Genomic DNA, 14397 nt, shown 5'->3' on the forward strand with positions numbered 1-14397 from the left:
TGCAGTCACAGGATGAAATTACACATGCAGGGGTTGTAAATCACCAATGCAGACAAAGAAATAGTAACCTCTGTATAATCTGTCTTCTCTGGTTACATACATACACAATCAAATATACAGTGTATCCTCTCAGGTGCACAATGCTGTGCACAGTGTGGTCTCAACCATGCACAACTCTTTGTTGGTATGGGTTGTCTGCACAACACTTGTTTTTTTTGTGAATTACATAAATGTACACAAAAGATGATGGTGACCAAAGTCAATGCCTGGTTTAACCACTCAAGGATCCCAGGCAAGACAGACAACTGATGAACTCCTTACAACAGTAGTGAGGAAGTGGAAAGCTCTGTCCTCACAAAGAGTCTGCTTTATGCTCTGTCTTTGGGGTGTTATACGGGTACGTTGAACATCTTTAGGTGGGTACAGTACTCTGAACCACCACACTTTTAAGTGGGTACACGTGAACCACCACGTATTTTTAAGTGGGTACACTTGAACCAAACACTTCTAAATGGGTACACTTGAACCAAACATTTTTAAATGAATATACTTGAACCAAACGCTTTTAAGTGGGTACACTTGAACCACCACACACTTTGTCTGTGCTCCCCCAAAGTCCAGAACTAGCTACACAGTTCTACAATGTAAAACAGTTCAAAAGGAAGCGCTTGTTGTGAACTTGATTCACAGACGGGACCAGAGGGCAGAGAAATGTGTTGTCTTCTGTCAAACATGGTGCACACACTGCCCACTCAACTGGGTGACCACTGTCAACAGCTGACAGCAGAAGAAAAACAAGTGGCACTGATTACACATTTCACACAGAACTGAATAATGTCTATGTCTGAATAAACATAGCTGTTACTTGGTGAACTACATACCAAAACACCTCTATTACAGACAGTTTACTGGACAGATACAGCTGACAGCTAAATGGGGGAAAAGCCTCTCCAAAATGTGTGATGAAAACACCTGACAGGAACAGATAAGTGGACACTGGGTGTATGTTGTAATCAGCTACATCACTAATTCCTTCGTTCTACTAAATGCTCCACTGGAGGTGGGGAACAAATCTGATTTAAATAATGAACGTAATCAGAAATTTTTTTTTTTTTTTTCTAAAATTTAACACCAATGAGGAAGAAAAAACAACAACTTCATTGGCATTCTCCAAACAGACACAGGCATGTGCTGAACAGCACCAATGATCCGATGTACATCATCACCTGCAGTAAAGGTAAGAATAAAGGGGAAAAAAACCCAAAAGGTGGAAAGAGTGAAGCAAAGGTCACAGTGACACCGAGCAGAGCAAGAGGAACAGCCATGGATCATGACCACACGGCTGACAGCGTCATCAGGTCTCACCACCCACTATGGATCATGACATGGCTGACAGCGTCATCAGGTCTCACCACCCACTATGGATCATGACCACATGGCTGACAGTGTCATCAGGTCTCACCACCCACTATGGATCATGACATGGCTGACAGCGTCATCAGGTCTCACCACCCACCATGGATCATGACCACACGGCTGACAGCGTCATCAGGTCTCACCACCCACTATGGATCATGACATGGCAGACAGCGTCATCAGGTCTCACCACCCACTATGGATCATGACCACATGGCTGACAGTGTCATCAGGTCTCACCACCCACTATGGATCATGACATGGCAGACAGCGTCATCAGGTCTCACCACCCACTATGGATCATGACCACATGGCTGACAGCGTCATCAGGTCTCACCACCCACCATGGATCATGACACGGCTGACAGCGTCATCAGGTCTCACCACCCACTATGGATCATGACCACATGACAGCGTCATCAGGTCTCACCACCCACTATGGATCATGACCACATGACAGCGTCATCAGGTCTCACCACCCACCATGGATCATGACATGGCTGACAGCGTCATCAGGTCTCACCACCCACTATGGATCATGACCAAACGGCTGACAGTGTCATCAGGTCTCACCACCCACTATGGATCATGACATGGCTGACAGCGTCATCAGGTCTCACCACCCACTATGGATCATGACCACATGACTGACAGCGTCATCAGGTCTCACCACCCACTATGGATCATGACATGGCTGACAGCGTCATCAGGTCTCACCACCCACTATGGATCATGACATGGCTGACAGCGTCATCAGGTCTCACCACCCACTATGGATCATGACATGGCTGACAGCGTCATCAGGTCTCACCACCCACTATGGATCATGACCACACGGCTGACAGCGTCATCAGGTCTCACCACCCACTATGGATCATGACCACATGGCTGACAGTGTCATCAGGTCTCACCACCCACTATGGATCATGACCACACGGCTGACAGCGTCATCAGGTCTCACCACCCACTATGGATCATGACATGGCTGACAGCGTCATCAGGTCTCACCACCCACTATGGATCATGACCACATGACTGACAGCGTCATCAGGACTCACCACCCACTAAGGGGGACTGTGTGGAATTCCATGCAAGAAGCACAGCGCAAAAACACTCACTAACTCATTGCACAACAAACCACACCAAGCACCCCACTAAATGAAATGGGTCACACCTCTCAATAAACCATTTTATACAACTTTCCTCTGAGACAGGGCACAGATCAATAATATTACCATGTCTGTAAACAATTTCCCCCCAAAAAATATATTTTCACACCTTTTCAAAAACACTAATCTATTCCCTTCATTATCAACACATTTGAATCATTACATCAACATCATGTTCTTTCACATCCTCACACACTCACCTGCACACAATACATGTAGACCATTATCATCATCACCATCACCATCATCATCATCATCAGTGCTACCGTCACAGGGGAACATCATCATCATGAGTGCTACCAACACTGATGACTGCAAAGCTCCATTACAACAGGGTTAAATTTATCTCCTTAATCATCATCATCATCATCAATGCTACCATCACTACATACAAATGAATTATATCACAAATTTCTGCCTCAACCACTGATATCAGCCTACATCACAAATTTCTACCTCACCCACTGATATCAGCCTACATCACAAATTTCTACCTCATCCACTGATATCAGCCTACAAATGAATTATCTTCTGCCTCACCCACTGACATCAGCCTACAAATGAATTACATCACAAACTTCCGCCTGACATCAGCCTACAAATGAATTACATCACAAACTTCTGCTTCATCAATGATATCAGCCTACAAATGAACTATCTTCTGCCCTATCAACTGACATCAGCCTACAAATGAATTACATAAAAAAAACTTCTGCCTCATCAATGATATCAGCCTACAAATGAATTACATCACAAACTTCTGCCTCACCCACTGACATCAGCCTACAAATGAATTACAACACAAACTTCTGCCTCATCAATGATATCAGCCTACAAATGAATTGTCTTCTGCCCCATCAACTGACATCAGCCTACACATGAATTACATCACAAACTTCTGCCTCATCCTGACATCAGCCTACAAATGAATCACATCACAAACTCTTGAAAAACAAACAGGACTCTGATAATCAGCTGTCATGATCTAGTTGAGCCTAATACTGAACAGACAACATTTACAATTTTCTTGTCTCTTTTGCTCTACAGATGAGATAATCACCTTGTCCAAATTACGTATTCATAGATATTACATTACAAGTATTCTAAGAGATGTTGTATATGAAAATCAATCTAAATTCTTGATACACAACATGTGTTTATGTAATCTAAGAGCTCATAGAAATAATTTTACCTGAAGAAAGGTCATTCTTCCCAATTATAAGTAAAATGCACCAAACTATTCTTTTTTATCATGTAAAAGATTCATTTTCATTTAACACACTCTCAAAAATCCATACCTGTATTTTTGGAAGAGTACATCACACACAAAGGAAAAACGTCTTCAGCACAATCATATGAACAAGATCAAAACTTGATATCATACACAAATCAACAACTGAAATCTGTATCTATACAACAAAACTCAAAGAAAATATTAGTACAAATGTCATTAGGTGTACTAACATTTTCACTGAAGTAGGTTTCCACTGAAACAAACTATGTCAAAAGAGCTTAGGACATTAACACAAATTCACAATGTCAAAAGAGCTTAGGACATTAACACAAATTCAGCTGTAACACTAAATATGCATTTGCTGTCGGACACTGAACTAAAACAAAATGTGCAGATACACAAACAGCAAACCTGCCATTTTCAGCTGATCATTTCCCAGCCAACAGAAGGTAAAATATAACATCACTGGAATGAATTAAGACAGTGTCAGCCATTTCATGCATTTTATCAGACTGGGCTTTGGGTCATGGAAACAAGGATTTCATTGCAGAGAATGTGCACTATTAATTCACTGATTTAATCTTTAAAATAATGTCAAAGTGTGTATATCATGTAAATGTCTGTGTGAGTGTGTGTGTGTGTGTGTGTGTGTGTGCATATGTGACTGAGTGTCTGTGTGTGTCACTGTGTGTGTTCCTGTGTGTACAAGAAAGTGTGAATGTATGTGTGTGAGTGTGAACATGTGTGTTCTGCACATGCCTTGTGATGTATGCTGTGAGTTCATACCCGGTTGTTAAGGTTGTTACATGACTATTGTATGTGTGCCACACTGGGCTGTTGGCGAATACACTGTTTTACCTGATTCACTTTTTTTTTACAACCTGCGCTTCATGCAGTGACAGAAACCATATGGCAGGGGAGAAACCTTTTCATGCAGATAAAAGAAAATCCTACAACATAAATCTGCACTGAGTAATATTCAAAAACTTCTGGTGTATAAACAAAGAACATGAAATGAAGACTTGGTCCATGCATAGTATCCAAAAAATCACGGTTCTCCAAGACCACCACTGATCCTGGGAATGGCAAGGGGGGGAAAGAAAAACAAAGAGAGAGAACAGGGCGGAAACTGTATGGCTGTAGATCAAAAAGCACAACAAGAACTGCATCCCTATGACCAAGTTATTAAGACAAAGGGAACTCATAGGCAGCAGGGTAAGTGCCCTTTATGAAATGGAAGACCTGTCGCTCCAGGTCGGCCAGCAGGGAGCTGGCACCGATGCGGAAGAGGTGGGGGTGGGTCCAGTCCTCTCCCAGCTCCTCCTTCATCAGCACCAGCCACTGACACGCCTCCTTGGCCGTGCGGATCCCACCCGCAGGTTTGAACCCAACCTGCACACACACACACACCTGCAAGTCAGGACCACACTGAGGCAAGCAATACATTTGGACCTTGGAAGAGTACATCATACACACACACACGTGAGTGCGCACACATGTACACACACACACACACATGTACACACACACACGCACAAACACATACGACACACTCTGTCTGCCTACAAGTCAGCATGACACAGACACAAGAGATGCACTCTGACCTTGTAGTGTGTGCGCTGGAAGTAGTCACGAATGGCTCGCACCATCACCAGGGACACCGGCAGTGTGGCGTTCACTCCCTCCTTCCCTGTTGATGTCTTGATGAAATCCGCTCCTGCCACACATACATCAAACTTTATTTCCAACATTAACACTGCCTACCCTGCCGATGTCTTGATAAAATCCATTCCTGCTACATATACATCAACCTTTTCACTTCCAACACTGCCTACCCTGCCGAAGTCTTGATAAAATCCATTCCTGCTACATATACATCAACCTTTTCACTTCCAACACTGCCTACCCTGCCGAAGTCTTGATAAAATCCATTCCTGCTACATATACATCAACCTTTTCACTTCCAACACTGCCTACCCTGCCGAAGTCTTGATAAAATCCATTCCTGCCACATATACATCAACCTTTTCACTTCTAACACTGCCTACCCTGCCAATGTCTTGATAAAATCCACTCCTGCCACATATACATCAATCTTTACACTTCCAACACTGCCTTCCCTGTCGACATCTTGATAAAATCCATTCCTGCCACATATACATCAACCGTTTCATTTCCAACACTGCCTTCCCCGTCGACGTCTTGATAAAATCCATTCCTGCCACATATACATCAACCGTTTCATTTCCAACACTGCCTTCCCTGCCGACGTCTTGATAAAATCCATTCCTGCCACATATACATCAACCGTTTCATTTCCAACACTGCCTTCCCTGCCGACGTCTTGATAAAATCCATTCCTGCTACATATACATCAACCGTTTCATTTCCAACACTGCCTTCCCTGTCGATGTCTTGATAAAATCCACTCCTGCCACATATACATCAACCTTTACACTTCCAACACTGCCTTCCCTGTCGATGTCTTGATAAAATCCACTCCTGCCACACATGCATCAACCTTTTCATTAAAAACACTTCTGACAGTATATGTCACAAGAAATTTTAAAAATTTTCATTTCCAGCATCAATGACACAGTATAATGTTGAATTATAAATGATTCTATTTCCAACGTCTGTGATGCAGAATTTCTATCCAAAAAATATTTTCATTTCCAACATCTGTCAGGCAGATTTTCTATCCAAAAACATTTTCATTTCCAACATTTGTGAGACAGGATTTCTCTCCAAAAATATTTTCATTTCCAACATTTGTGATACAGGATTTCTCTCCAAAAATATTTTCATTTCCAACATCTGTGATACAGAATTTCTATCCATAAGCCTTTTCATTTCCAAAATCTGTGAGACAGAATTTCCACATCAACGGAACTTTTGGGGTAATAATCATTTTCTGTCATTGTACCTAAAATACAGAATGCAGCCTTTGTTGTGTGTCTAATATTCCCTTTTTAGAGGTGAAGGAACACATCAGCATGCACTGGTACCAAGGGACAGACGGGTGGACACAGGTAGCTAGAGACAGACAGGTGCAGCAAAAGACAGACAGGTCGACACAGGTAGCAAGAGACAGACAGACAGACACAGGTAGCAAGACACAGGTAGCTAGAGACAGACAGGTGGATACAGGTAGCAAAAGACAGGTGGATACAGATAGCAAAAGATAGACAGGTGGATACAGGTAGCAAAAGATAGACAGGTGGATACAGGTAGCAAAAGACAGACAGGTGGATACAGGCAGCAAGCGACAGACAGGTGGACACAGGTAGCAAAAGACAGACAGGTGGACACAGGAAGCAAAAGACAGACAGGTGGACACAGGTAGCAAAAGACAGACAGGTGGACACAGGTAGCAAAAGACAGACAGGTGCAGCAAAAGACAGACAGGTGGATACAGGTAGCAAGAGACAGACAGGTGGACACAGGAAGCAAAAGATAGACAGGTGGACACCGGTAGCAAAAGACAGACAGGTGGACACAGGTAGCTAGAGACAGACAGGTGGACACAGGTAGCTAGAGGTGGACACAGGTAGCTAGAGACAGACAGGTGGACACAGGTAGCTAGAGACAGACAGGCGGGCACAGGTAGCTAGAGGTGGACACAGGTAGCTAGAGACAGACAGGTGGACACAGGTAGCTAGAGACAGACAGGTGGAGACAGGTAGCAAAAGACAGACAGGTGGACACAGGTAGCTAGAGACAGACAGGTCAGTCAGCTACCAGCCATCATGCAGACGACAGACGCCCTGTAGACGTTGGTCAGACTGCCCAGTTCCCCTGTGGCCAGAATGGTCTTCAGGTGGGCATCGCCGCATGCCTCCCTCATCAGCCGCACCTCCTCATACACACCTGCACAACGTCCACCACATCTCTCTATCCAGCACTAAATGCACATTAACGTGTGTACATGCACAAGCACACACCCACAAGCACTCTTGTATACAATGTATTACATGCACACAGAAGGACATGCAAGCATACACACATGGGTATACACATATATATATGCACAACACACACACATATTCATACACATAGTCACATAAACAGACACAGACACATGAAGATGAAGCACAGTGACAGACGAAAATAACCAGGTCCACCACACACACACATACAGAGACTTGAAGACATACACAACACACACACACACACACACTCAAACACACACACACGCGCGCGCACACACACACACACACACATAACACACTCTCACACACACACATACACACACACACACTCGCACACACACATGCACACACTCACACACACACTACACAGACACATATACACAGACACACACACACACATACACACACACACACACACACAGTGACAGAGCTCAATGCCCAGTGCCCCCCTGACCTTTCCAGTCTCCCTGCAGAGCCAGTGTTCTGTTGATGACGATGTCGATCTCTGACGCCCCGTCCTGCACCGCTTGCCGGATCTCTTCCAGTCGGGTCTTCAGTCCTGTCTGACCTGTCGGGAACCCTGTGGCCACTGTCCACAACACACTGACCGGTCAACCCTGTGGCCACTGTCCACAACACACTGACTGGTCAACCCTGTGGCCACTGTCCACAACACACTGACCGGTCAACCCTGTGGCCACTGTCCACAACACACTGACTGGTCAACCCTGTGGCCACTGTCCACAACACACTGACCGGTCAACCCTGTGGCCACTGTCCACACACACACTGACCGGTCAACACTGTCACCACTGTCCACAACACACTGACCAGTCAACCCTGTGGCCACTGTCCACACACACACTGACCGGTCAACCCTGTCACCACTGTCCACAACACACTGACCAGTCAACCCTGTGGCCTCTGTCCACACACACACTGACCGGTCAACACTGTCACCACTGTCCACACACACTGACCGGTCAACCCTGTGGCCACTGTCCACACACACACTGACCGGTCAACCCTGTGGCCACTGTCCACAACACACTGACCAGTCAACCCTGTGGCCACTGTTCACAACACACTGACTGGTCAATCCTGTGGCTACTGTCCACAACACACTGACCAGTCAACCCTGTGGCCACTGTCCACACACACACACTGACCTGTCAACACTGTCCACACACACACACACACTGACCAGTGAACACTGTGGCCACTGTCCACACACACACACACTGACTGGTCAACACTGTGGCCACTGTCCACACACACATACTGACCAGTCAACACTGTCCACACACACATACATACTGACCGTTGAACACTGTGGCCACTGTCCACACACACACACTGACTGGTCAACACTGTCCAAACAAACACTGACCAGTCAACACTTGCCACTGTCCACACACAAACTGACCAGTCAGCACTGTCACCACTGTCCACACACACACACTCTAACCACACACATGCTCTAATTGATCGAGTCCTTTCCTTTAAACCTCTGTGAACAATGGTCACCAGTTGTACTGTCACATACTTCGTGTCTTAAAACTGCCCTGTGAACAATGGTCACCAGTCATACTGTCACATACTTCATGTCTTAAAACTGCCCTGTGAACAATGGTCACCAGTTGTACTGTCACATACTTTCACATACTTCATGTCTTAAAACTGCCCTGTGAACAATGGTCACCAGTTGTACTGTCATATACTTCATGTCTTAAAACTGCCTGTGAACAATGGTCACCAGTTGTACTGTCACATACTTCAAGTCTTAAAACTGACCTGTGAACAATGGTCACCAGTTGTACTGTCACATACTTCATGTCTTAAAACTGCCCTGTGAACAATGGTCACCAGTTGTACTGTCACACACTTCGTCTTAAAACTACCCTGTGAACAATGGTCACCACTTGTACTGTGACATACTTCATGTCTTAAAACTGACCTGTGAACAATGGTCACCAGTCATACTGTCACATACTTCATGTCTTAAAACTGCCCTGTGAACAATGGTCACCAGTTGTACTGTCACATACTTTCACATACTTCATGTCTTAAAACTGCCCTGTGAACAATGGTCACCAGTTGTACTGTCACATACTTCAAGTCTTAAAACTGACCTGTGAACAATGGTCACCAGTTGTACTGTCACATACTTCATGTCTTAAAACTGCCCTGTGAACAATGGTCACCAGTTGTACTGTCACACACTTCGTCTTAAAACTACCCTGTGAACAATGGTCACCACTTGTACTGTGACATACTTCATGTCTTAAAACTGACCTGTGAACAATGGTCACCACTTGTACTGTCACATACTTCATGTCTTAAAAATGACCTGTGAACAATGGTCACCACTAGTACTGTCACATACTTCATGTCTTAAAACTGACCTGTGAACAATGGTCACCACTTGTACTGTCACAAACTTACAACTGACACTGACAACAATTGACAAACTTTTAGTTTCAATTTCAAAAATGTGTCAAAGCATGCAGGTCGATCCATATATAACACACCATATCTGCTTTGAAAAAGAAAAGTTAAAAAAACAATAACAGATGTCTGACCTTCACATAAACCCAACACACTGGTCTGGCCTTGACAGCCTGCTCTGGGTTTGTGCCAAACATTAACCCTTTGAGCCCTGACCACCGCTTTACTGGTGGTAGAGAAAAATGACATAATGCCTAGCCACCGGTTGAGCGGTGAGTAAACACTTGTGTCATGTTTTGCTATTGGTTGACTTATATTTAAGAGCCAATCAGAAAAACTGTAATATTCTGACATCAGCGAACGTAGTACCAACATGGCCACGCCTTTTCACTGTGTTTTGTGCATGTGCTTTGGATAAAAAAGATTGTTTTCAATATAAGTCAACCAACAGCAAAACATGATACAAGTATTTACGCACCGCTCAACCAGTGGCTAGGCATTATGTCATTTTTCTCTACCATTGGTAAAGCGGTGGTCATGGCACTCTTTTTATATCTGCCGTGACACATTAAATACCAATTATTTGCAAATTTGGGCTCAGGAGCTCAGGCAGAAGGGTTAAAATTGCTCAGGAACTCAGGGCTCAAAGGGTTCATGTAAAAAACAAACAAAAAAAACCACAACCAACTAATATGAAACAAAACAAAAACAAACAAAAAAATCCAACACATATACATATATAAATACATCAGAATAAAAGAAAGTGAAAGATACAAGGTGAATGATTCAAATAAAACAAGAACAAAAATTGGCTACACACAGAAAACCTGCACACACCCACATATACATCCACACTCAAACAAGTATGCAAACACACACACACACACACACACACACACACACACACACACACAGAGATCTGTACACAACACACGCAGTCTAATCACACAACTCTTGACTGACCAAACCTATTTCTTTCAACAGCTTAACACTGCCCTGCATGTAACCCATTTTAACAACCTGCATGAAGAAGTAAGGAGGACCAGAACTTCATGAAGTGAGGATTGCAAAGAAAAACTGGTAAACCCTTTTTTTAACAATTATTTCCTGTCTCTGTCTTTCTCATTGTCTTATACACACACACACACACACACACACACAAACACATTCACACAAAACACACATGTTTCCAAGACAAAAAAAAACACGTTTCATCCCTGTCTTACCTGAAGCAATAGGGATCTGACATTTCATGCTGTCCATGGCCCGCTTGCAGTCAGCCACACGGCTGGGGTACACACACACCGCCCCTGTTGTCACCTCTGAAACAACACATATATTACAGTCAGCTACACACACACACACACACACACACATACAACACCGCTCCTGTTGTCACCTCTGACACAACACAAATATTACAGTCAGTTACACACACACACACACACACACAGATCGCTCCTGTTGTCACCTCTGACACAACACAAATATTACAGTTAGCTACACACACACTCTGCCCCTATTGTCGCCTCTGACACAACAAAAATATCACAGTCAGACACACACACGCGTGCGCGCGCACACACACGCGCACACACACTCACACACTGCCCCTGTTGTCACCTTTGACAAAACACAAACATTACAGTACTTGGGCTACACACACACACACGTATACATATACAAGCGTACACACACACACACACACACTCACATTCACACACACTCACACACACAAACACACTCACACTCAAACACACACACACACACACACACACACACACACAGTGACAGAGCTCAATGTTTTCACCTCTGATACACAACGTAGTCAGTTACATGGGCTCAATACCCATCACTTGCCCTGTCCTACCTGTACACTCTATGCCCATGAATTGCCCTGTCCTACCTCTAGGCTCTATGCCCATGAATTGCCCTGTCCTACAGGCTCTATGTCCATGACTTGCCCTGTCCTACCTGTACGCTCTATGTCCATGACTTACCCTGTCCTACTTGTAAACTCTCTGCCAATGACTTGCCCTGTCCTACCTGTAGGCTCTGTGCCCATGACTTGCCCTGTCTTACCTGAAGGCTCTATGCCCATCACTTGCCCTGCCCTCGCTGTAGGCTCTATGCCCATGACTTACCATGTCCTGCCTGCAGGCTCTGTGCCCATCACTTGCCCTGTCCTACCTGTAAGCTCTATGCCCATCACTTGCCCTGTCCTACCTGTAGGCTCTATGCCCATGACTTGCCCTGTCCTACCTGTAGGCTCTATGCCCATGGCTTTCAGCAGGTCAGAGCGGATAGGGTGTGCTGCCTTGTAGCACAGTCGACTGACATTGGTTGGCGTGTCATCCCCCGCCAGTGTTGTCAAGTCAATACATGTCACTGCCCTCAACTGCCAAGCAGCCTGGAACATCAGTATCCATACTATTTTAAGTTTTTTTAACTTTATTTCTGATCATCAGACATGTTCTTGTTATACAAAAACACGCAATCTCATCAAACCTATAAACACATGCCTATGAACAAATGCAAACGTGTTCACACAGGCATAAACAATGCACGCACAAACATACACATCATGCATGCACACACACATACACACACACAAGACTGCATACATGCATGCACACACACAAATAGGAATGAAACAAAACATGGGGCCTCACCTGCCACTGCTTTTTAACTCCCCTGCTGGCACTGATTGCATCCGCACGGCGTTTGACAGCAGGTAGATTGATGCTAACATTCTTGATCCATGATTCATCTGTAACAAGTCATTGGGGTCTGTGAGTTTTCGCGCTAACATCAACAGTTTAACATGTACTGTGGATGCACACACTAACATCAACAGTTTAACATCTACTACTGTTGGCACCATGTGTGTCAGCTGAGTAAAATTTACTAAAAAGACTTCTGGCCCTACAGAACCATGTCTCTCTGCTCACCACACACTGATCTGCTGATAAAATACATAAATACTAGCGCACTGGTCAATGAGTTTGATTGTTGACATTTTTGTATCAAAGGGTTGTTTTAGTTTTTTTTCTTTCAATGCCAAAGGGTGTGTATATGCATGCGAGTGTGTGTGACTGCATGTGTGTGCATGTTTGTGTGTGCATGCATGCGTGCATGCAAGTGTGTGTGACAGCATGCGTGTGCATGTTTTGTGGTTTGTTTTTTTGTTGTTTTTCTTGTTTTTTGTTTACCTCCCCTGCTGCTACCAATGGCATTTTTTTAACAAGAAATATATGGGGTCGAATTTTTATAATCGCAAAAAAGTCATATATATATATACTGGTTAAAAGAAGCAAACTAAATACCACTGGAGGAGTATGTAGTTAATCCAGGAAATGACTAAAAGAAAGAATGGTTGGTTCGTGCTAATCATACAGCCCCAGTCACATGTCTTGTGGGCGTCCTTCAGTGGACAAGGGTGGTTCTACCTCCATCAAGTCTGTGCCCAATGCATAGTATTTCAAATGTCTGGGCCAAGGCAATGCTCATTCGTTCACACTTCATCCAACTTGCTATATCTGAGCATAGTTCAAAATCAAAATAGCAAAGATCATACAGCTCTGAATGCCAGACAGCTCACCAAAATCAATTCCAGAATTTCTGGCTGCCATCTTGCCTCCAGAGCTGTCTTTTTACCACAAACTCTTGCATCTTCAGACCCAAGAATTTTTAGTGCTGATAAGAAAGAACTGTCGGAAACACAATTAATAAACAACAAAATATGCATACATTTTCGACAAAACTGATTTTTAAATGAATAGTCAATTTTCAGCACTGTGTGTGTGTGCGGGGGAAGGGGCGGGGGGAGGGAGCAGTATATATATATTTGTGTGTGTAAATTACACACAAAAAGTAGTCGAGTAAAGATTCAGCAAGGGGTACATTGGGGCAGGTTTGAGTAAAAATACAAACTGTATGGCAATAAACATCAAAGTGGATGATTTGAGTTTTCGCTCAAAATATCAAATAAAGCAGCTTGTGTTTCATTTTGATGTGATCAAAATTACATGTAATACATGTAATTTTGTTTCACTTCGTGTGTTCAGCATGGGAAAGTCAAGTTGTTTCATCTTGGTCGGGTTCCCGCTTGGCGAAATCTAGGACCGCATCCGCGGGCGCGTGTTTCCAAACATACGTCAGAGCTGTGGGAACTCTGACACTTTCCGTTTTTGAAGTA

The 14397-nt window shown here is 44.0% G+C and overlaps 1 protein-coding gene across 2 annotated transcripts; it reads right to left on the bottom strand.

Moving 5' to 3' along the window:
- Positions 1–1690: 1690 nt before the first annotated feature.
- LOC143298340 (deoxyribose-phosphate aldolase-like) lies at positions 1691–13859 on the bottom strand. 2 transcript variants are annotated; one of them, XR_013057368.1, is made up of 9 exons: positions 13801–13859; positions 12872–12969; positions 12462–12609; positions 11426–11521; positions 8206–8340; positions 7561–7689; positions 5424–5536; positions 3417–5211; positions 1691–3368 (listed from the first exon to the last, which is right to left on the bottom strand). XR_013057368.1 is itself a non-coding variant. In XM_076611196.1 (8 exons), exons 1-8 carry the CDS (start codon positions 13829–13831, stop codon positions 5005–5007), a joined length of 957 nt encoding a protein of 318 aa, XP_076467311.1. In that variant the 5' UTR covers positions 13832–13859; the 3' UTR covers positions 1691–5004. The 2 variants fall into 2 exon arrangements, 1 of the variants encoding a protein (XP_076467311.1); XM_076611196.1 differs by having other exon boundaries at positions 1691–5211.
- Between the last annotated feature and the right edge of the window lie 538 nt (positions 13860–14397).

This window comes from Babylonia areolata, chromosome 23 (genome assembly GCF_041734735.1).
Source record: "Babylonia areolata isolate BAREFJ2019XMU chromosome 23, ASM4173473v1, whole genome shotgun sequence".
Classification (NCBI taxonomy): domain Eukaryota; kingdom Metazoa; phylum Mollusca; class Gastropoda; order Neogastropoda; family Buccinidae; genus Babylonia; species Babylonia areolata.

Bases quoted from the DNA above. Each gene is read 5' to 3' on its own strand.
- LOC143298340 (XM_076611196.1), bottom strand. From the start codon at position 13,831: ATGGCAGCCAGAAATTCTGGAATTGATTTTG. The intron at 12,610-12,871 runs GTGAGGCCCCAT...CTGATGTTCCAG, and splicing joins GAGTTAAAAAGCAGTGGCAG to GCTGCTTGGCAGTTGAGGGC. The intron at 5,212-5,423 runs GTCAGAGTGCAT...GTGTGTGTGCAG, and splicing joins TCCAGCGCACACACTACAAG to GTTGGGTTCAAACCTGCGGG.